The 24,359-nt window shown below is 42.5% G+C and overlaps 1 protein-coding gene across 2 annotated transcripts; it reads left to right on the top strand.

Moving 5' to 3' along the window:
* Window positions 1–24,027, top strand: btaf1 (BTAF1 RNA polymerase II, B-TFIID transcription factor-associated). Of its 2 annotated transcripts, XM_086164424.1 has the most exons (39): window positions 1–415; window positions 1,345–1,468; window positions 1,651–1,765; window positions 2,335–2,478; window positions 3,031–3,230; window positions 4,485–4,618; window positions 4,776–4,905; window positions 5,012–5,080; window positions 5,445–5,534; window positions 5,620–5,715; window positions 6,871–7,047; window positions 7,211–7,351; window positions 7,461–7,585; window positions 8,321–8,441; window positions 8,528–8,632; window positions 8,768–8,917; window positions 9,305–9,447; window positions 9,962–10,136; window positions 10,483–10,686; window positions 10,951–11,046; window positions 11,128–11,371; window positions 11,487–11,671; window positions 12,073–12,229; window positions 12,385–12,494; window positions 12,990–13,191; window positions 13,304–13,452; window positions 13,536–13,688; window positions 14,437–14,558; window positions 14,735–14,902; window positions 15,083–15,160; window positions 15,231–15,360; window positions 15,447–15,588; window positions 15,693–15,823; window positions 16,001–16,120; window positions 16,401–16,553; window positions 17,391–17,602; window positions 17,689–17,848; window positions 17,977–18,147; window positions 18,806–24,027. In XM_086164424.1, the coding sequence occupies exons 1-39, from the start codon at window positions 402–404 to the stop codon at window positions 18,953–18,955; spliced, it is 5,490 nt and encodes a 1,829-aa protein (XP_086020550.1). In that variant the 5' UTR covers window positions 1–401; the 3' UTR covers window positions 18,956–24,027. The 2 variants fall into 2 exon arrangements, with proteins under 2 accessions (XP_086020550.1, XP_086020541.1); XM_086164415.1 differs by having other exon boundaries at window positions 10,951–11,371.
* Window positions 24,028–24,359: the final 332 nt, after the last annotated feature.

Here is a 24,359-nt window from a genome sequence, read left to right as displayed (position 1 = left end):
CTCATATAAAAACAGTCTACTGGGTAGTCCTCAACGCGGCACAAAATAACTCTTTATATCTCATTAGGTTAAAATATTTATCCGCGAAGAGTTCTGAGGGTTAACGCGAGCTACAGATTGATATGTGTATGGTGCTTGGCGATCGCTTGTAGGAGAAAATAACGAAGAGATAAGAGAGACAACTTTGAAGCCATGAATCGGTTGTGAAACTCGGCCTTTCTGCTAGACAGTTGGGGTGGTCTGGAGCACATCGCCTGGGCCTCTGCTAGCTATCGGTAGCTGCTAACTAGCTAATGATCCCATCAACTGTTTGCCGCATTGGAAGTTGTTAAAGGGAGAAATTCTGTAATTACTACTTGCCTGTTGAATGTGGGACGTGAAAGGCAACGCAACCACTGAACATGGCTGTATCGAGGTAAGAATGGCTAAACTTTACGGCAAAACTGACCCGAGTTAGTGTGCTCCGAACAATTAGCTAGCTAATCTGTTTGTGTATTCTGGCGTCTTATACATGGGAACGGCGTGGCGAGAGCTGACTTATAACGGTTATTTTTTGTACACAATTTAATGTTGTGATGAAACTTTGTCACCACACATCGCAGGCCGAAACGGCAAGCAGTTCGGATTTTTATTAGTGCTAGTGCTATATGCCAGTTATAATGAATTTAGCAGAGCGGCCAGTGTTTAGCTGTTCACTGCTAAACCCAGCTTCACCATGATGGTGAGCTGTATGTCAGGAAACAGGATAACCGTTTACCAATTTTGGTAGTTAACCATATTCGAGAGTGTGAAATGGAAACAGAAACTCTCAAATCGACTTGCGATCACCTACTTGTCAAACTGCAAGCGTTTGCAGCCTGTCGTTTATCATGCATTGTGTCTTTAAACTTTAAAATCCCCCCTCCTCTTCCCCCCAATATATTGGAGTAAAATCTTTTTTGCATTTCCTCATACTGTCAATCGATCATCTTTGGAGAGAATTTCAGTCTATGTGTAGTTAGGGTTGAAGTATTAGTGGTGTCTGAGGTCAGGACCTTTATATCTCTAATCCACTTCACCCTAATAAGCCCTGCTAATGACCTCAGTAAAACACCATGTTGGATAGACTGGTAAGCAAACCAGCTGATAAATAACATACTGGTTTGTTGCTGGAATTAATGTTTGTGGCTTCTTTTCTTAACTTTGTGCTATCTATGAATGAATTCGTACCAATGTTCACAAACCTTTGTGTGTTTAAAAAAAAAGGGGTCGAACAGAAAGTCCATCAGATGCTAAACAAGGAAATAGTGTGTGTGTGTGTGTGTGTCCTGTCATACAACCTCATTTGTTTTTTCCTTTCTTTAGACTTGATCGTTTATTTATCCTCCTTGACACCGGAACAACACCAGTTACAAGGAAAGCAGCGGCCCAGCAGCTTGGAGAAGTGGTCAAACTCCACCCTCATGAGCTCAATAATCTTCTATTAAAGGTGTGTTTAATAGACTTTTTAACAGTATGCTTTTCTCTGATATGGTAAGGAAAAATACATCTGATATGTAACATAACACCAATCTAATTCTTCATGGAAAACATTTGTTCTCTCTGTACAAACAAACTTGTATATTATGTAGGTTTTAAGATGCTTAATGGTATTTTTTCCCCCCCCTCAAGGTCTTGACCTACCTAAGGAGTCCCAATTGGGACACTCGTATCGCAGCAGGCCAAGCTGTAGAGGCCATTGTGAAGAATATTCCAGAGTGGAACCCAGCCCCGAAGCCTAAAGAAGGTCAGTTGTTTATTTTATTTCAATTAGAATCAGAAATACTTTATCGATCCGGGAGTAAATTGTGTTTAAAAAAAAAAAAAATTGCTACTTTCGCCATTCAGATATTTTCTATCTTGTTACCATTTTAATGATCTATTATAAATAGTGATTGCATAAAAGTTGCAATTTATTAAAAAAAAAAAAAAAATGGAATTGACCTGTCCTGCTCTTTTGATAGTCAGCATGGAAGTGCTTACCATATGCTTTTCATAACGAACTTTGACCAACCGCAATGCTTGATAGTTGTTTGCTGTGTCTGTTAAAAAAGTCTCTTCCAGGAATAGCGGTAGATCATGGATGATGGATTTACGCATCTTTCAAACTGATTTTCATAAATGGCATCAGCATGTTCTCCCAGTTGACACAGCTCCATCCTCAGGGTGGTTGTTATTTCTGCGCCTATAACATTGTTTAGAAGACAGATATTTAAGTTGCAAAGCCACATTAGAAGCAAAATATGCATTATTGTTAGTGTGACACTTGAAGTTACCGGTGCTATGTCATGAGTCTCTGCCGTGTCTTTCCTGCAGAGTCCTCTGAAGATCTGTCGCCAGAGGAATCCTCCTGTGACCGACTGAGTTTTTACCACTTTGACATTTCCCGTCTCCTCAAGCATGGGGCATCTCTTCTGGGGTCTGCTGGTGCTGAGTTTGAGCTGCAGGATGATAAAATTGGTTTGTAGAATTTCTGTTGTGTTCTAAGCAGCTCATACCATGTTGTAATTACCATTTTGTTAAATTGTAATCGTGGGGCATAAGCGCATCTTTTCAAAGCTGGGTAGCCTCTTGTATAAGCTGATTTTGTTTTGAGACAATTTGCCATTACACCAGCATTTCAGTACTTACTCATACATGTGGAATTTTATTGAAGCTCTTTTCACGTAACTGTTACCCAAGGTTAAACACAAATACCTGTGTTACTATGCCATGAATTGAAATGCCGTGTAGGCAGATGAACTCCCTCAACTTTATTCTGTGCATTTAATCTGGAATTTAACGTTCGCTCTGTTTTTGAATTTTTTTTTTTTTTTTTTTACCTGTCTTTGCGCCGAAGTGCCCCACGCTTCATTCAGTTTCCGCTCATTCAGTTACTAGCATTACATATTTATTTATTTGAATTTTAGTTCCGGACGTGCGTACAAAAACAAAATATTCTGTCTGCGTCATCTGTTTTCCATCATGTCTGACCAAGCTTTTTAAAGGTGTTTACTTAACATTTATCCTCAGCCGAGATGGACCCCAAGGAACGTTTGGCCTGTCAGAGGAAACTTCTTCAGAAGAAGTTGGGCCTGGACATCGGCGCTGCCATCGGCATGGACACAGAGGAGCTGTTCAACGACGAGGACCTGGACTATACTTGTCAACAAAGTGCTCCCCGAGCACACGGAAGCAAGACCGCACCGGGATCTAGCTCCCGCAACCATGTGGTAGGTCTCATTTGAGCTCCTTTGCTTCGATCCAACTGTCTGAAACCTCGGTTTCCTCTCCAGTAATGTACATTCTGTATGGCTCCTCCTGTCTGTGTAGTTAGTGGTCATCTTGTGTCAACAAATCAAGGGTAAACTACTTTTCGAAGGCCAATTCACCTGTGCCAGAGTTGTTGCTTTCCCCCCATTGCAAACTGCTGTCACTTGTCAACAGGTGGATAGACACTCTAGAAAGTGGCCTGAGTATTGAAGAAGACTTAAAATAGTTTTGACAAATGGCCCGAACCATTTTTAAAGGTCCTTGTGTGACTTATTGATCCTTAACAGATTAAGTGTCACGGCTGCACCGCTGCGGTGGAACTTCAAGGATGTTTGGAAATCTGAATCCATATGTTTTGGGGAAAGTATTGTGGAAAAATTGGAGCTATAAATACTAACTTTGACTGGTAATGCTAATATGCTACTTTCCATGCACAGCGTTGACGGTTATGTGGTCACATGACCACTATCAATCGTGCATTATGTGCATCTGCTAAAATGTTTTCTGTGTGAATCCCTGCGCTCTACCCAGACATTTAGATCATATGACGATATTGTGCAGCCACTCGAAATCTATTAAAGAGGGGAGAAAAAAGTGATGTTTACAGGATAACTGTTTGTGTTAGAAAAGAGACACTGAAGGTAAATATATCGTCCGTTCCCCCTCAGGAGTCGCCATAGCGAATTGCCTCTACATAACCCGATCTCCTACATCCTCCTCCCTCACACCAACTTTACAACCTGCCAAAGACAGACGGTTTACCAAAGTCTACTGGCTATTATCGTGATGATGGATACCCATGTATCTGTGCATCTATTGTCTCGCGCTCAGCACATTTCAGTCAGCCTCTCAGCGATGTCATCGAAACATCTGTTTTGTTTCTACCTCTCAGTATGTAGGTCTTGTACATACCGAAAATAATTGGGAAGTTTGCATTGGGAGGTGACGGTGCATATGGCCTATATGTCATTTTGAAAGCGATCCTTATTCAGTAACGGCATGCACATTTTCCCGGTCTTAAACAGAAGTGCAAACAAAATGAAATGTGAGACAAAGTGCAGTGTTTCTAAAAGAGCCGCTGTTGACATAAACTTGGAAATTTAGAGTTGATCAAATCAGAGATCTCGGTGTTCTTAGAATAGCTTAAAACGACCCACGGATGTAAATTCCTGCCTACCTACTTTGAAGTAAATTATAAACTCTAATGTTGTTAGCCCATTCAGGCTGCCGAATTGATCGACTCCGAGTTCCGGCCGGGCATGAGCAGTCGTCAGAAGAATAAGGCAAAGAGGATGGCGAAGCTGGTGGCGAAACAAAGATCCCGAGATATGGATCCCAATGAAAAGAGGTGAGAATAGAAGAGGTGGGTCAAATTATTGCTGGCCCTTCTTACGTTAGATGAGATCGTGTCCAATGTATTCCGCTCTTTTTTTTTTTTCGAGCAAATAGATAACCAGATGTTTTTAATCCTAAAATGTCAATGATTTCCTGTCTGGTCAATTTAGCAACGACAGCTTTGAAGGCGAACCAGAAGAGAAACGAAGGAAAACCACCAATATAGTCATCGACCAACCAGCGCCAGAGAATAAAGTCTTAATCAATAAACTTCAAGACAGCCCCAGTCTTTTAGAGGAGGTAAGCAAACCAAGTAATTATTTGGTAATTGTTAAGCCCCAAATCCTCTATTGGCTCAATTAAAACGATTTGAATCATGTACTAGCAGTAACTGCTTTGTGTTTAGATACACGAGTGGCCTCTGGAAAGCTTCTGCGAGGAGCTCTGCAATGACCTTTTTAATCCTTCCTGGGAGGTAACACAACCATCATTAGATTTTGTACTTCATACTTACAGTTGCCATCGAAAGAGTGAACATACCATATTTATTGCATTCAGATAATTGTTATCTCATGTAAAAAAAAAAAAAAAAAACACACTTGAACTTTATCTACCTCTTGAGGGATTTTTGATTCTCTCAAGGGTTGAGTTGCATAGCTGGAAACCTCTTTTTGTGTGTGTCAGGAAAGGGGGGTGTTCATTTGTTTTTGAGTCATAACATAATTATTATGCATACTGATGCTATCGTCTGCCATTTCAGAACAAAGTATTTTTCACGAGCATGTATTTTTCTATCTAATTATGTTCCGAGGGAAATGACTGTACTTTGCTACCGATAGATCCGTCACGGCGCCGGCACAGGTCTGAGGGAAATTCTCAAGTCACATGGTGCCGGAGGTGGGAAGCTCATGGGAAGCACTGCAGAACAGGTAGATATTACCCTTCTGGAACGTTTGTGTTTCATTGGAAGACGATCACGTGAATCAGTTATTGCTTTTTTTGATTTGATCCCAGATGTTGCGGCAGCATCAGGAATGGATAGAAGATCTTATCATCCGTCTGCTGTGTGTCTTTGCCCTTGACCGTTTTGGCGACTTTGTGTCTGATGAGGTTTGTGTTTCACTAACCCACTTCCATCCTGTGAAAACCTAGTTCTGTTCCTTCAACATGTTGACACACTTTGCGCTGAAGGATATAAGTACTGAAAACATCTTTTTTTTTTTTTTTTTTGGCATGTCAGATGTTTTCAGTGTTTTAAAAATGCGTAAAAACTGTCATCGACACTCATGATCTACTTATTTTTTATTTTTCCTAATCCTTTATCAACGTTTTCTCAAATATCCTGATATGGTATATTTCCATAAGGAAGTGATTTGTGGCATATGTAGATATGCAGTCCATCTTTCCCAGAGGAAACTAAATATTTTTGAGTGAAAACTATTCAAGATAAAGCTATTTTCCTTCCTGTAGCAACCGCATACATGAGATAGAGTCCTGAAGATATGTAGCAATCACTGTGTACATGCATAGAAGATTGAACTAAATACCTATAGGATGTCTGTCCAAAGTGACCTGAAGTCTCAAGATAAATAGAGTTTTCATTCACGTTTTTTAAGTGCCGCCCAAACTGCATTTTAACGTTTTCCCTCGATTTTTAGAGGCTGTGGACTTATTTGTATGCCTGGTGTTTGTGTTCTACTATTTGTATGCACACCTTCCGCGCTCTGATCAGCTAGATTAAAATTGGGTTGAATAAATTTAAATTGCATGCCAAAAAAGAACATTGACAACTTTGGCGGAGACACAAAGGTCCGTTGCCGGGAAAATTCAGTTTTATAATATTCTGCTTATTCTGACAACGTGGATGAACCTATCCTGATGAAACTAACAAAGCCATAAGGCATCTACTGTACGTACAAGTACATCAGCTTTCGTGCCGCCGATGAAACGTCTGGGATTCTTCTGGAGAAAGGACAAAAGGTTGAATTCAGCAGCAGAGGTTCATTCTGGTAGCCACGCTGGCGTTGGAATGTGTCACTCACCGACCCGATGTAATTTAGAGACCGTCTTCGGAGGAACCCAACGTGTACGACAGAGGGGGAACAAAACATCCTCCTGTTGGCAGCCACAGGAAATAAGTCAACCGAAACACTGCCTTTTTGTAAGACTATAGTGATACTTAACTGAGAGTTGAAAAAAACAAACAAACATAGGATGATGTTAAGTCTAAAGAAATTGGTACACTGACCATTCACCCTCCGACAGGTGGTTGCTCCTGTCAGGGAGACGTGTGCGCAGACACTCGGCGTGGCCCTTCGATACATGAACGAAACTGGCGTTACCATGACTGTAGAGGTACTCCTCAAGTTATTAAAGGAAGACCAATGGGAGGTTCGTCACGGAGGCCTACTGGGGATCAAATATGCCCTCGCCGTGCGCCAGGTACTGTCCATTGTCCTTTTCCGTGGTGAACTGGTTAAAAATAGAGGGATTCTTCCATGTATTTGGATAAGCGGGGAACATCAACTTTACATGGTCCTTGTGGAGCTACCTTAAACAGCGCGACTTTGTCTTACTTCCTAATTCTTCTGGTATTTTGTCCCAGGACCTGATCTCTGTGCTGCTGCCGCGGCTGCTGCCTGCCATCATGGTGGGCCTACAGGACCTCGACGATGACGTCAGGGCCGTGGCAGCCGCAGCCCTCATTCCAGTGGTTGAAGGCCTGGTGCAGCTCTTGCCCAGCAAGGTCCCAGATACGAGCTTTGATTCTTCTACTGAAATCTGCCCCACTCGCACGGTTGTCTCCGTTAAGGATCTAATTTACATTTGAATTTTTCTGCGCGCGTGCACCACAGGTACCTATCATCATAAACACACTCTGGGATGCTCTTCTGGATCTGGATGATCTCACCGCTTCCACGAACAGCATCATGACACTGCTGTCCTTGTTGCTTACTTACCCTCAGGTCCGACAGTGCAGGTCAGTCCAGTTTTCGTTATAAAAAGACCTAAATGAAAAGTGCCGGATCGTTCAGGGTGGTGTGACTTTTAACTGTATTTTTCGCTGACTTGGGGCGTAATGTTTTGCGTGAGGAAAGAAAGGGGGAACTGTCTCATCATATGTTGTTGTGAATTACTCATAAGGGAGCTATTGTATCATTATCATTAACATTCTTCACATTAAACATGCATTACTTACCCTTGAAAACATCTGGCCATTTCTTGCAAGATTGATGGAATGACAGATGATTCCGATATTGATGAACCATCTATTAACAAAAACAGATCATATAAATTTAAAGCCTGCTCTTTCGGTTTAAGATTTTGTGAAATTTGATATGCAATGCAATTTTACACATTGAAGTAGCTTAAGTTCACTATTCTATATGTACGTATTTTGATTTAACATCTACTGAAAAACACTGACCTGTATTTCCAGTCATAGAAACATGGGAACTGAGAACAAAAACAATAGAAAGGTGGCCACCGAAGGTCGTAAATCATCAGATAATGAATTTCAAATGAGCGTAAAACTGACCTGTTGGTAAAGAAAAAAGCAATTACAATCCGAAGCACCAGGCCGATTTGGGTTTGATAGGGAAATTGGGTCAGAAAATATTTGAAAATTAAGTTAAATAAAGTTAAATGACCATGGAAAACAGTATTGAAATTACTAATACTTTTGTTTATACTACCACTTTGTTTGCTACCCTAGCATGCAGCAGTCACTCACAGTCCTTGTCCCTCGGGTTTGGCCCTTTCTGAGACACACCATATCATCAGTAAGACGGGCTGCGCTGGCGACTCTTTACACGCTGCTGTCTAAGACTGACCAGGTAACCTTGGATTAGCTTTTCTCATTTATTTTAATCCAATTGAAAATGGTCTGGTTGACTTAGCGCTTTGTATCTTTGCACCGCAGAAGTGCGCAATGTGGATCAACCCTATCTTACAAGACATGCTCCGGCACATCTTCCAGTCCTGCATTCTGGAAAGCAACGAGGAAATTCTCGAACTAATCCAAAAGGTTGGCCGCATGACACGACCTCATATTTTGCCCGAGTGTGGAACAACACTCCCCACCCCCCCCGTGACGTCACTGGCTTTTTGTGACTGTTCGGTAACATTATGAAAGGTTGTTAATGGATGGCGCCTCGTGCAGGTGTGGATGGAGCTGCTGTCCCAAGCGCCCCAGCAGTATGTGGTTGCGGCCAGCTGTCCATGGATGGGTGCCTGGCTGTGCCTCATGATGCAGGCCTCACACATTCCCATCGACCTGAACATGCTCCTGGAAGTGAAGGCTCGCTCCAAGGTTTTCCTCTTTGTTCATATTTATCCATGTCAAACTCAACTCTTAACACAAATTCCTTTCTGTGTGATATTGTAAAGGTTATATTGGAATCAGGGTGCATAACTAGAAACTGACCGGCGATGAAATGTGGGCCAATTTTATTTATGATGAATCCTAATCACTGTCAGTTATACTATTGAACATTCATTTGGTGGTGAAAGCTGATGTTCCGTTTTTGGTTTTTGTTCGTAGGGAATTTGAGCTTTTTATAGACGTAAGCACCTTATTTATAGACAAATATGACTTCATTTAAATTTCAAACGGCCACAGGCTCATGACAAAACTTAGTCAGCAGAACCCATGTCAATTTTTTTGTGAACATAAGTTACCTGTGGGTTGATGCAACAGGATAAGACTGGCGCTAAAGCTCGGCAAGGGGCCAATCAAGCAAAGGAAACGGTCCAGGAGTACATAGCAGGGGCGGAGACAGTGACTGATGACTCTGTGACCAGAGACTATGTCGTGGTCCGAGCTCGCCTTATGGCCGCAAAGTAAGTTGCCATGTTTTTGCTGCAGAAATGTATAAAAAAAAAAGATTAAAGTGAAACGAATTGATTGTGTCTTTACAAGCACGTTTGTTTGATAGTTGTGCTCTTTGTGAGCAGGATGGATCCTTCATAGGTTTAAATCGCTGGGTTAAACTTGTAATTATTTGAAAAACAAAAAATGTTAATTTCATAATTCCTCGATAATTACCTATTTGGCACCATTTGTTACATTTATGTAGCCCACAAAAAAAGTCAAATATCAACAGTACAAGAGTTTTCAATTAAAAATCCTATTCAGAACTATATAGTTGTACTGTTGCTCAGTGGCTTGGATTTTTATCATAATTATAGAACGCATGAAAATATTTACATTTGCGTCAAATATTTTTTCTTTTTTTTTTTTTTTTCCAATATCTGCTGTATGAAGCCTGTCGTGGATTTTTATGCTGGTCATTGCGAACCTCAAGCTGCCGGTGTCCTGAGAATGCTCTGTCTTGAACTTCCGGCTCTCCTGCAGGTTGCTCGGGGCTCTCTGTAAGTGTATCTGCGACCCGCAGCTCAACGCGCCGTCTCAGGAGATCCGACCAGCCGAGTCTCTGGGCCAGCTGTTGCTCTTCCACCTCAATTCCAAATCTGCCCTGCAGCGCATCGCTGTGGCACTGGTCCTTTGCGAGTGGGCAGCTCTGCAGAAGGTAAACAGCTGTTAAAGCAATTCCCCCCCTTTCCTATATGCACTTGCACCAATATCAGCTGTTTCTGTTTATTGTTGGCATTGTAGATGACACCCACTCCTCGCCAGGCTTCCCATTGTGCTGTTTTGCTTTTTGTTAAATATTCTTTCATCCTATTTATGGTTTGCTTTTATCATGGTCATTCCATTGCTTTCTGTTTTTATTTATATATATTTTATGAGCTGTCGCTTTTGTTTGTATACCGTCCAGACCGCCTTTTTTTGCTGGGTATTTTTCTTTTTTTTTTTTTTTTTATTGTTCTCTCTTCCTCATAAATAAAGTAAATGTACATGTGTTTCCCACTCAGGATTGTCAGGCGGTGTCCTCCATGGTGTACCCTCGTCTTTTGGCAATTCTTTCCGAGCAGCTTTACTACGACGAGATCGCCATTCCCTTCACGCGCATGCAGAACGAATGCAAACAGCTCATCGCCTTGCTAGCCGACGCCCACATCGACCTTCAAGACCGGCTCAATTGCAGCGTTTTCACCATCGATCAAGCCAGTGAACTGGTAGGAACGGGCACACGAACATAACAAGAGATCAAGAGTTTACAAAGTCAATACAAATGGAAGTGAAGCTGATTTTGGATTGAAAATCCAGATTCGATAAGTAAAATAAGTGACACTGTTATCATACATTTTGCATTAGTTCTCACAGCAAGTTTTCATAGCGTCGCTCACGGTCTGGCACCCTGTTTACCGCCAGCTTCAAAGGTTAATGAGTATAACCCTCTGGAACAGGTTGCTCACCTCCCCGTTCTGCTCCTCCTCCAGGTAACTACCATTTTCACAGAATCAACAGCAGGCCTGAACGTCAAGACGAAACCGTGGCAGGCCCTGGACTGCAAACGACAGCAGGCGCAAGCGACGGTGATAGAGACCAGTAACGAGTGGCAGCAGCTCCATCTCCGCGTCCACATGTTCACGGCCTGCGCGGTGATTAATCTGCAGGTGCTTCCCGACAAGCTCAACCCCCTCGTCCGGCCTCTGATGGAGGCCGTGAAGCGGGAGGAGAACACCCTGATCCAGGGTTACGCCGCTTCCTTCATCGCCAAACTGCTGCAGCAGTGTGCTGGACGCGCGCCATGCCCGAACCCCAAGATTATCAAAAACCTTTGTGCCTCAGCCTGCGTGGACTCCTCCGTCACCCCCTCATCCGCATGTCCTGTACCCCTCAATCTGGACATCGCTAAAGGTAACTGCTGTCCGGCAACTTCATATTCCCCGGGGGAAATCTGTGTCTCCAGCGTTAAAGCAACCGCGAAGACCGGGTTTTTACTCGCCCTGTTGTTTTTCCGCTGCACTATTAGGCAGTGGGTTAGAGAAAGACGGCCTGCATCACATGGTCAACAAAACTCGGGGCATCATCACTCTGTACCGCCACCAAAGGGCTGCGTTTGCCATCACCAGCAAGAGGGGCCCCGTCCCGAAGGCCCCAAAGACCCCCAGCACAGAGCTTCCTCCTGGCAGCACCATCAGTACAGATAATGATGAGGTACAGCTTATTACATTACATTACATAACATTGCATTGCATTTGGCAGACGCTTTTATCCAAAGCGACTTACAATAGAGGACATAGGGACTGCAAATACACTTGCAAATACACGATGCACAGGAAATATACAGAACAATAGGCTTGGGTTAGTGAGGATTTTTTTTTTTTTTTGGACAGACACACAAACGTACACACACTGCATAGCCTAACTTGCTGCCTACCTGATCTGGGGCGTCAGCGCAGTAAAAAGTCGTGAAAGAGAAAAGTTTTTACCTGTTTCTTGAAGGTTGAGAGAGATGATGCTAGTCTTGTTGCTTCTGGCTTATAAAAGCAAAGCTACTTTTTTTCCCCCAACCTTGTGATTTCATTGCTGTTTTTAATTTCCCCTTTCTTTCTTAGACCAAGAAGCCATTTCTTATTCAAAGGAGAGGAGCAGAGTTCTCCCTAACAACTGTTGCCAGGCACTTCGGTGCGGACCTCACCAAGTCTCTGCCATACCTGTGGGAGAACACAGTGGGCCCACTGAGGATGGTAGTGAATGAAAATCAGTGCATAGGTAAACTTTTTTTTTTAATCATTTCAATCCGACTGCAACATTTTTGTTGCGTGCAAAACACACCATGCAATGTTCACTTTTAAATTTAGGCCAATTTTTGATTTGTTGATAGCTTTGATCAAAAATGTGAGTCCTGTTCATTTGTTTTGTTGCAGAGCGACAAGTCCAGCTAGAGAAGGGAGACGCTGTAGCTCAGGAACTGGTTAACTCTTTACAAGTGCTGGAAGTTATGGCCGGAGCCATGGCCCAAGAACTGAAACCTTTGGTACGATTCACCCATAACTCTTATTTTGCAAGTCCGTAGACTGTTACTGTCAGATGCTTACATTTGCAAATGCGAGTGCCCTAAGAATCATCGTGTATCAGTCTGTTTTTATTGTGGAAAATAATTATTCAGTTGCCTCTCGAACGTTTTACTTTGCTGTCTTTGCCTTTCCATTTTCCCTGTGTTCAAATCTCGACGAGCCAGACTCAATGTTAATGAAAGTGTTGTTCGGTACAATTGTGTAAATTTTGAATTATTTGCCTAATAATCGGAGGGAGCCTTTTATACTTGTCGAAACCCTACTTACCCCGTAGCTAACTTTTCTGTTTACCTGGTTCTGCAGCATAAATTGTTAAATCAATCCCGTTTTGCGAGTTGTTCCCGTGGACCGCTCGCTCTGAAAGGGAATCGTCATCGGTATCATTTGAATGTTTTTAAAAACTATAATGCAGCAATTGACTCATTCTCCCGATTCTTCCAATTTTGGTCCACCAGCTTTTGGAGCACCTTCCCCATCTGTTCACTTGCCTGCAGCATCCGTACACCGCAGTGCGTCACATGGCAGCGCGATGTGTGGGCGTGCTCAGTAAGATCGCCATGCTGGACACCATGAACTGTTTTCTGGAGCGTGTTCTCCCCTGGCTCGCTGCTATTGATGACTGCACCAAACAGGAGGGTGCCATCGAGTCATTGGCCTGTATCCTTCATCAGTTTAGGTGAAAACGGGAAGCGTTTCTTACCAAGCCGGGACCAATGAATCTGATACGAACTCAGCTTCTGTAACAGTTGTCCTTGACCAAATGTATCAGGTGTTATGGAGCAGCTCGACGTGGATATCGTACCCTATATTGTTCTGCTGGTGGTCCCGGTGTTGGGCCGTATGAGCGATCCCAGCGATAGCATTCGTTTCATGGCCACACAGTGCTTCGCCACTCTCATCCGCCTGCTGCCGTTAGAGGTACGGCTTTTAAACACCCTCCCGTTAGTCATTCGGCGCCGTGCCTCGAGAGTGCGCCCATTCCATCCCTTCGGTTTCCCCAGGCAGGTATACCCGACCCCCCCGCCATGTCCACCGACCTGATCCGCCAGAAGGCAAGAGAACGCCACTTCCTGGAGCAACTGTTGGACGGCAGAAAGTTGGAGAACTATAACATTCCAGTGCCCATTAAGGCCGAGCTCAGGAAGTACCAGCAGGTGCGCGTGTCTCCTCTGTGGAAAGATCCCTTTTACCTCATCACATCAAAAAACAAACATCCAGGAATATATATATACACTGCTCAAAAAAATAAAGGGAACACTTAAAAAACACATCCGAGATCTAAATGAATGAAATATTCTTATGAAATACTTTGCTCTTTACACAGTTGAATGTGCCGACAACAAAATCACACAAAAATGATCAATGGAAATCAATTGTATCAACCCATGGAGGTCCGGATTAGGAACCACACTCAAAATTAAAGTGTAAAAACAAACTCCAGGCTGATCCAACTTTGATGTAATGTCCTTAAAACAAGTCAAAATGAATCTGTGTTGCTTCCTGAGTGGACACTATGATTTCACACAAGTGTGATTGACTTGGAGTTACATCATGTTGTTCAAGTGTTCCCTTTATTTTTTTGAGCAGTATATATATATATATATTTATTTTTTTATTTTTTTTTCAATTATACATTTGCAATTGATTTTTTTTTTTAAATAATGTAAGCCCATTTTTAAATAGAACATTAGTTTTCTGTCATCTCTGCACCACAACAAATTTTAATTTTGAAGCACAGTAAATCCCACGGTCGCTCAAGTCATATGATCGAATTGCTTTTTTTTTTTTTTTTTTTTTTTTTTTTTAAATGCTTCTTTTCAAGACTAGAACTGAATTTCCTGACCATCACCTCAATGTTGCCAAAATACAATTCCGTTATACTATCATCGTTCTGCCATCCAGGATGGAGTGAACTGGCTGTCCTTCCTGAACAAATACAAGCTGCACGGGATCCTGTGTGATGACATGGGCCTCGGCAAGACTCTGCAGTCCATCTGCATTCTTGCCGGCGATCACTACCTCAGGTACTGAGACCAGATGGCAAAACACTGCCGTCACCGCGTTTTGACTTTCCACTACTACTTTCTCGAGAACCGGTTTCGAATCGTGCCTTTTTAACACAGTTACGATTTTATTCTTCCGAGAGCTTTAAATTGTTCTAAACACGCACTGTGGTGTTTTGCGTGCAATGTTCGCCCAGGGCACAGGAATATGCAAAGACAAAGGCGGCAGACTGCAGCCCCCTGCCGTCTCTGGTGGTTTGTCCGCCGACGCTGACTGGCCATTGGGTGGATGAGGTGGGCAAGTTTTGCACCAAAGAGTACCTCAACCCGCTGCACTACACAGGGCCGCCCACAGAGCGGCTGCGGTAAGTTGGTTCAAACCGAAACGGGGAATGCGCTTGTCTTAAAAATTGTGCAATACACTCGCGTCATTATTTTCACACCCGAGGTAGCATTTTTTTTTTTTTTCTTTTTTCTCTGATACATTTGGTTTATCAATAGACGTGTTGAAGATCGGGATTTTCAGTTGTCGTCTGCATTTGCAGGTTGCAACACCAAGTCAAAAAACACAATCTGGTCGTAGCCTCTTATGATGTCGTACGGAACGACATAGACTTTTTTAAGTGAGTATCGCAGCAATTTAACATCGGCCTGTTTTGGCATTCCATTCATTTTCTATTTTTTTGTTGGTAGAAATATCAAGTTCAATTACTGCATTCTCGACGAGGGCCACGTCATCAAGAACGGCAAAACCAAACTGTCCAAAGCCATTAAACAATTGGCCGCCAACTTCCGGGTCATCTTGTCAGGAACACCCATTCAGGTGCGGTTTGTTTTGTCTCCCCCCCACCCACCATGACAATTTGAAAAATAAAAAAACAAATAATCTTTTACCTCCTCTGCCCTCAGAACAATGTCCTGGAGCTCTGGTCGCTCTTTGACTTCCTCATGCCCGGATTCCTGGGGACGGAGCGCCAGTTCGCGGCTCGGTACGGCAAACCGATCCTGGCCAGCCGGGACGCAAAAAGCTCCTCGCGGGAGCAGGAGGCGGGTCAGTTGAATCCCACGAAACACAGTCCTGCTAAGAAAATAATAAATTTCATCGCATTTCTGCTTCAGGGAAATGCGATTATTAACCCCGGCCCCGTCCTCTAGGTGTCCTCGCCATGGAGGCTCTTCATCGGCAGGTGCTGCCCTTCCTTCTGAGGAGGATGAAAGAGGACGTCCTCCAGGATCTTCCACCGAAGATAATTCAGGATTATTACTGTAATCTGAGTCCTCTGCAGGTACCTGTGACGCCCCCCCCCCCACACACACACACACACACACACACACCTCCCTGCACAAGCTCATCTGTCACCACCAAGATAAAATGGATCAGAACCTTGAACGTCGATGTCGTTTTTCACTTAAATGAAACTCACCGAATCTACCCGTAATCTTTTTTTCTTTTCACCGTGCAGGTTCAGCTGTATGAGGACTTTGCAAAGTCTCGCGCCAAGGCCAACGTGGAGGACAGCATCTCAGACACGACAGAGGAAGAAGAAAAGCCTAAACTGAAGGCCACGGGACATGTTTTCCAGGTTTTTTTTTTTTTGTTTTTTTTTTTTCTCTCCAAGATGTCAATAATTTTGGCATCAAACGTAGTCATTTTATATTATTCAACACCGGAGATTCAGATTTATTGTCACACGCACAGTGTAGAAATGTGCAGTGAAATTCCTACTTTGGTGTCCGCAGTGCATTTGATAGGAAGAGTGTAAACGTTATTATAAATACGAACAGTGGCACGATTAGCGTCTTTCCGTAGAGATGGATGTTCATCGTGGCGACGCGGTAATCTTCAAATCTCCTCCACTTCAGGCCCTGCAGTACCTGCGGAAACTGTGTAACCACCCGAGCCTGGTCCTGACCCCGCAGCACCCGGAGTACAAACGCATCACCGAGCAGCTGGCGGGTCAAAGCTCCAGCTTGAGGGACATTCAGCACGCGCCCAAACTCTCCGCACTTAAACAGGTAAAAGTTTTGTAAAGTCATGCCCGTCAGTATCGGACCGCGGAAAGAAAGGTCTCGGGGCACACAAGCGCACAAATGAAGAGACAAATCTGGCGCTGGAAAACCAGGTTGTGCATTAGATCAGGCGCAAAGAGATTGATTTTACATTATAAAACTGGATTCAGGTACAATCCTACCAATTAGTACATTATGGAAATAATAGGAAAAGTGGTTAATTCATCAGAGTGTCATTTTGGAAGATATTGTCCTATAAATTAGCAAAAAAAAAAAACAAAAAAAAAACACCCTTTTTTTTCTCTTCACAAAATGTAACATTTGTCATCTACAAGACACAAGAGATTCGAATGATTTTACATTATAAAACTGGATTCAAGTACAATCCTACCAATCAGTGCATTACGGAAATAATAGGAAAAGTGGTTAATTCATCAGTGTGTCAGTTTGGAAGATATTGTCCCTTTTTTCACTTAAAAAAAATGTAACATTTGTCATCGTAATCATTGGATGAATCCCTTCCACTGGCGGGAGGGATCTGATGGAATTATGTATCTGCGGGTGAACTTTAATTTGATATCCAAATGTTCATTAAAATGACAAAGGGTATATAAGTTGTATCTCGATACTGTCAAGGGAAATAAACGTGTCTGTCAGACCGAGATATGGACTCAGCCGTGGCCCAGAAGAACTCCGATGAGGGATTTTCTTCTGCGGTCCCTGAGATTTTTTGCAAAAAATGTGCAATAACTTTGAATAGAAACCAGACCGCAGAGGCTCAAACTGTCTTGGAAAGAAACCGCAGCCGGCCTCGGGTCTCACGCCGCTGTCCGTCTCCTCCAGCTACTCCTGGACTGCGGTTTGGGAGGCGGCGGCGGATCGGAGGGAGGCACCGAGGCCGTGGTGGCCCAGCACCGCGTGCTCATCTTCTGTCAGCTGAAAAGCATGCTGGATATCGTCGAGCACGACCTCCTGAAGCCCAAACTGCCCAACGTTACCTACCTGAGGCTGGACGGAAGCGTGCAGGCCGGCCTGCGCCACTCCATCGTATCCAGGTCACTCCGCGGTCGCCGTAAACGGAAACCGGACTCGGGCTCGGGCGCGCGATCCGAATCAACCTCCCCCGTCGTCTCTGCCGCAGGTTCAACAACGATCCATCCATCGACGTCCTGCTGCTGACCACCCACGTCGGGGGTCTGGGTCTGAACCTGACCGGGGCGGACACCGTCGTGTTCGTGGAGCATGACTGGAACCCCATGAGGGACCTGCAGGCCATGGATCGGGCCCACAGGATAGGCCAGGTATTATCGCCGATTCTAGAACGATCCTATTTATGTTCCACTCGCATCAGCGCCCTGCTTCTTCTTCGTCTCATTATTATTATTAAATCGAACGGCGTCCTCGGTGTCCCGGTGTCCTCGCCTCGCAGAAACGAGTGGTCAACGTTTACCGGCTCATTACGCGTGGCACCCTGGAGGAGAAGATCATGGGCCTGCAGAAGTTCAAAATGAGCATCGCCAACACGGTGATCAGCCAGGAGAACGCCAGCCTGCAGAGCATGGGCACCGACCAGCTGCTCAACCTCTTCACTCTGGACAGGGTATGAACGGCCGCGGGCAGAACGTTCTGGTGGAATAATATGCAAACACGTTGAGAAACCGGCAAACGCGCGTCGGTCACCGATGCATCACGTCGGCTTTCGTTTATTTGTTTTTTCTTTCCCCTCTCGGAATCTGATCGTTTTTTTTAACCGTCAAAAAGAGCGAGTTCAGTCTTTCCCTGTGTGGATTTTTGACTTCTACGCTTGAATCTGAACATAGAATCTATTTCTTCCGAGCCCAATGTTTCTGATAAGTTAATAGCCATCAATATAAACCATGACTATATATTTTAAATTATAAATCTCGCTAGATTGTTCCGTCTGCCGACGACAAACAAGCTAATATTTCATGATCGAGACTAATCCTCTTCAACTTTACTTTGAGAGCAGGCCCTCGTTTTAGGAAAACAAGGTTATTTTAGTGGTTTAATTCATGTATTAGCGCCGCTGCTGCGTCGGTTTTCAATGCGGCCGCACCGTCAACTCGTGCTTTGGGTCACCGGACGCGTTCCTGTACCAATTAGCATGCGCGAGTGCTAATTTCAGGGGAATAGAAACGCTGGTTGAGACTTGGTTTTGTCGATCCTGTTAAAAAGCTATAGAATGTTGCGACCGCTGCGGATGTTGTGACTCACAAGCACGTCTGTGCACCGTGCAGGACGACAAGGGGGAGAAGGCGGAACAGTCCCCGTCCACCTCCGGAAAGGCTTCCATGAAGTCGGTGCTCGACGGGCTGGGGGAGCTTTGGGACCAGCAGCAGTACGACACCGAGTACAACCTGGACAGCTTCATGCACTCGCTGCAGTAGCGCCGCGCCGCGCCGCGACTCCCCTCGCTGGCCAAGCTGGACCTGGCCAGGATCCCCTCCGGAGGGCCGTCATCCCAAGCGCACACTTAAAAAAACGAGGCTATCGGACGAGAGTCGCCGCACACACTTCCCTCCCCCCCCCTTGTTGCCGGGGCGGGTTACTCAAACACAGCCAGAAGAAGTCCCGGTGCTCACGACGTCGGCGCCCGAATCCCAGCAGGATCAGCCGCCGACCTCTCCGGGGGGGCGACGACGACGTTACGTCATCGGCGAAAAACCCAACTGCGTCGTTATCCGAGCGCTGTCTGCTCACGCACTGCAATCCCCCAGAGAGACAGCGTCAGGAAACCCGCCTCTCCAAATCAGTCTTAAAAGCACTGCTGTAACAGTTGGTTTCACTCCCCTTCTGACCGATACTCACACACCCAATAAAGGGAAAACGCGGCGATCATGACGAGCTCGCCGCCGAAATCATAGGTTGTCGTCGCGTTTTGTTTCTTTTTTTTTTTTTTTCTTCTTTTTCCCTCCTCCTCCCCGTTTTGAATGCACTGCTAACAACCGGGGAAGAGACGCGACTCCCATCCTCCAGATGGTGCTAGTTTTTACCCCCCCTTTCTTCCCTCCCCCAAGCAGAGCCCGTTCACATGACCCGGGGGGGGGGATGCGGGAAGGCCTCGGGGAGGAAACGGTAGGAGTCGCATCGAGTCCGGCTCCCGACCTCGTGGTGTAAACTGACCTGGAAAAAAAAAATATATATCTGCACTTGAAGCAGCATTACAGACTGAACCGCCGGGCCTGAGAAACTGGTACCTGGAAAAAAAAAAACTGTCAAGTATTTTAAAAGAAAATAAGACTTGTACATATTTCTGTAACTGCTGCTTTTTTGTTTATGATTGTGGAATTGTAATAAATTCTGCAAAACTTTGATGTTACATGTATTTTTTTTTTTTTTTTATAATCAGACGGCCAGTAGATGGTGTGATTGTATGGAAAATATTACTGATAAGACTCAAAGCAGTCCACGCTTCCTGAAAGTCAGTTGACCAATTTTCCAGTCTTGGAAAAAAACAGAAATGTGAGAGAGGAAGAAGAATGTCCAAGGAAAATATTATCTCCTAAACACTTGAATATTAAACCAGCAAAGAAATTCCATATAAACTGTCATTACTGTGTCACAAATGACTTGTTTTAGAATGACTAACTAGCAAAACATTCACCTGAAAGGAAGAAAAAAAAATGAACATTTCTTATGAACTTGGAAGAAATTAGGCTGAATTTTATTTTCTTTTTCAGGACCAAAGTTAGCATATCATCGATCCTTCTGTTCCGTTCCCACGCTTCCTGAAAACACTTTTAAATATCTCTCCAGTCACGGAAAACTTGAGTAAAGCGGAAATTCACCTTGGTGTTTACATTTGACAAAATGTATCCGCACGTCGACATTATTTTTTTTTTTTCTTTTGATTTGCACCAGCTGATACTGTCACCTCCTAGAAAATGAGAAACGTGCAAAAGACCACAAGGTGTCAGAGCATCATACAGCTACGTTTAATAGGATTTTTGATTATTAGTACAGAAAAGGAAAACTGAAGGTGGGAGAGCAGTAGTAGTAGTAATAGTAATAGTAGTAGTAGTAGAAGATGAAGCATTAGCAGCATTGAGCTCCATGTTTTTCAAATCACAGTTAACTGCAAAAAAGTTCAGGCCACCGTGTGTCCAAGTCAACAATCTCAAAAGCCTCGCTAGTGTTTAGCTGGGAAATATATAAAAAAAAAATTAAAAAAAACCCAAGACATGTAAGCACAGAAAAATAAGATACATTTCAAAAAAAAAAAAATAGTGAGATGTTGGTGGAGGGAAAGCACGTCACCTCTTGGGATTCACAACATGACGAGACCTACAGTGTTTACCTACCCAGAGAACGCCCGATAAGCAGTGAATATACAGTATCCAAGTCTAGTTACAGCAAATACACATTTATATAGGAGGAATATAGAAAAATGTCTGCCATCATTCAAATCATTCTTTACATTTTGCACAAACTTTCCTTTTTCCAAGTGAGTGAAAAGGTACGACGGGAAGGAGGAACACGAGATTTGCGTGAGCACCAGGTAGGAAAAACAGGTAGGAGAGACGGGTGGGGGGGGGGGGGGGGGATTTCAGAGATGGAGCTTCAGGAAAACTTCTAGATGTTTGTTTACGTGAGAAGCTACAAGCTTCTCGAGCAGCGAGGAAGCAAATAATGTAGAATTGTATGTATTGTGCGTGTATAGAGGACGGCGTGTACACCAGGAAGGTGAAAAAGCTGGTGGGGGGGGGAAAAAAAAAAGAAGAAAAACACTTTAGAGCCGCCTCCGGATAAAACTCGCAAAGCTTTACCCAAACACCATTATCCAGTGTGTGTGTGTGTGTGTGTGTGTGTGTCTACATTCACACTTAAATACAATCACACTGCAGGAGCCCACAGCTGATCTGCAGGAGGAGCTGCTGAACATCTGAAGTCCTCCTGGAAAATCTAATGCACAGCAGAAGCAGTTAGGGCTGGGCAATATATCCGTTTTGATCAACTTTCTTATTAAAATACCCAAAATGGACTTTACGACAATTTTAATTTTCACAAAAAGTAGTCCGTGTACCCCTTGAATTTCAATTTTCCTTTTCTGTGCGTGTTGCTTAGTTTTTTGGCAACTACAGTTTGGTCAATTTCATTTTAAAATAAATAACTAGATTTGTGCAAATGTCTTCATTCACTTTCCTGCTCAATTTGAATTGGATTTTTTTTTTTACATTTTATTTTTAAACTGTATTAATTTTATTCTATGTCGCCATTGGTACATATATATATATATATATATTGCTGTTTTTTGCAAAGAAATCATTTTTTTCAGACACAAATCCTATCGGTTTCATTGTAAAATTAGCTGTTTTTTTTTGGCTATATCAATTATATTATTTTTAGCTATTTAATTAGCTATATATATATATCGAAAAGGCCCTCTTGAGTGTTGTGACAGGGATTTGATACCGTATCAACCAGCCCTAGAAGCAATGGAGATGATCAGCTTCCACAATTAGATCACAACATGGTATGTGTATGCTCTGTACTGCCATTTTTATTTTTATTGCCCATTCATTTGTTACATTGTGAATCACTTAAAAACATCACCAAGCCCCAAAATCTGCTGTTTGTGAGTATTCCCCCCCCCCTCTGTAGACCATTTTCACACTAATGTAAAGCAACATCAGCGAGTTAACATATAAAGCCAAGCATTTTCAGACGCTTTAGTAACAATAATACAAATGTTTTTTGTTTTTTTTTCCTTTTCCGCTTCAAAAATGAAAAAAAAAGGTGAACGAATGAAAAAAATAAAACTTTCTTTTAAAGAATTAGCATCATAAAATTAATTTATTCCAAGTAAAAATACAAAATAATATTAATGACATTGACCAGATATGAAAGTCTCCCCCAAGAAATAATGGTTGAGAAATAAGTCTGTGAAGAAAAAAAACAAACACAAAAAAAATAAAAAGAAATAAAAATATGTAAATATGTTTTAAATTCTTTTTTTTTTTTAGCAAAACTCTCTAAAAATAATGAAAATTTTCTCAGTACAAAGGCTACATTACTACTGGAAGGTACTAGCAGGTAGAGTAGGTAAATACACAGTAGAAAATGATTTTTAGTGAATCACAATGCTCGCAATGAAAATAATTCTGCAATAAAGATTTATGCCTCTTTTTTTCCTGTTTTTTTTTTTCATCTTTTTCTACAAACAGTACAAACAGTATTGCACATTTACAACAAAGAGTCAAGGTTCTTAGCCTTAAAAAGAAAACGGGACTAATTCAAGTCTTGCGTGAATAAAAGGCCACCAGTCTAAATCGATGCGCCTCGCGGGGAGGTGTGTGTGTGTGTGTGTGCGGGTCGAGTTACAGGTGAAAACACATTTGTTTTCTGTTTTTTTTTTTTTTGTGTGTGTGTTAAAAATAACATTCGTCTCTCCGCCTCCGGTGGACTCTCATCCCGACGACTGAACAAATAGGGGGGGGGGTCGTGTGATTCTATTTTTTTTTTTTCTTCTTTTCTTTTTTTTTTTTTTGTCATTTTATGAAACGAAAAAGGGAGCACATACCTTTAGGAAACATGAAAAAAAAAGGAAAAAATTCTTAAAAAAATAATGAACAGAAGATCTCTTTCACAACTCTGGTCAGCTTAGTAAATGACTGATTATAAATATACAAAACGACGCAGGGAAATAAAAGTTCCGTGTTCTCGAAGCTCCCTTTTTCCATCTGAATTCATCCAGAAACTCCCGATTCTGCTCCCGCACTCATGAAGTGGGCTACTCTCAACGACTACATTGTTATATTATATTAATTATAAAGCTCTAGCTCCTTCAGTTGTCGTCTTTTTCCAAAAAAATAAATTCTTGAAATAAAATCAAATAAGCATGATACAAATAAAAAAAGAAATCAACCATCTGTTAAATCATTTCTCTTGAAGAATTAAATTAATATATAGGTTTTTTTTTTATCATCTGAATAAACTTACTTAGAAAATAGCAGTTTCTCTCCTAATATATTTTTCAAAATTGAGGTATTGCAAAAGATCCTGTCAGTCAGAAAGCACTCTTTACCTTTATCCTCTTTTTTTTCCATTTTTTTTTTTTTTTTAACTTTTAACAAAAGAGAAAAAAAAATAGAATAAAATAAAATAAAAAAAAAACACAACCGCTGACTGTCAAAAACTGTCTGGATACAAAGAGTAGTGCATAACAAAATTTTTATCATAGGGGAGGGACAAACATAGAAAAACATGGGTTTGGGTGGAGGGGGTCAGATGGGGTCACAAAAAAATAAAAAATAAAAAAAAAACCCACCCAGAGTTCACTTTGAGAGGGGACACTTATTATTACTCATAGTTAGCCTCAAGGTTTGTTTATTTCTATTTTTTTTTCCTAAACCAGTAAAAAAAGTAGCTTAGCTTTGATGTCTTTTTCTTGGACAAGGAACAAATGACACTTATCCAACAGCGAAAAAAAAAAAAAAAAAAAAAAAAGGACAAACAAAAACCAGAATGAGGAAAAATAAAGAAAAAAAAAATCAAAAACGAAATAAAATAAAAAATAAAAAAGGGGACAACGTAATAACCTGTAAAAATGATCCTATTTGGATTGTCCACAAAACTGCTAAAACCAGTGTAACTAGCCCCCACCCCCCCCGCCCTAAAATTGTCGCCGCCCTCGTCTTCAGCAGCCCGTACTTGTAGTTTCTAAACGCCCCGACCAACCAAACGCGTGCCAGAACCTTTAGATAAAAACTATATATATATATGTATATATATATATGTGTATGTATGTATGTATGTACATATATATATGTATTTTAGCAGGTCCATTACTTC

Source organism: Fistularia commersonii, chromosome 2 (assembly GCF_037954325.1).
Source record: "Fistularia commersonii isolate RoL2024-O1a breed Wild chromosome 2, RoL_Fcom_v1.0, whole genome shotgun sequence".
Taxonomy (NCBI): domain Eukaryota; kingdom Metazoa; phylum Chordata; class Actinopteri; order Syngnathiformes; family Fistulariidae; genus Fistularia; species Fistularia commersonii.
Note: the sequence above shows the minus strand (reverse complement) of the source record. Positions and strands in the feature narration are given on the sequence as shown.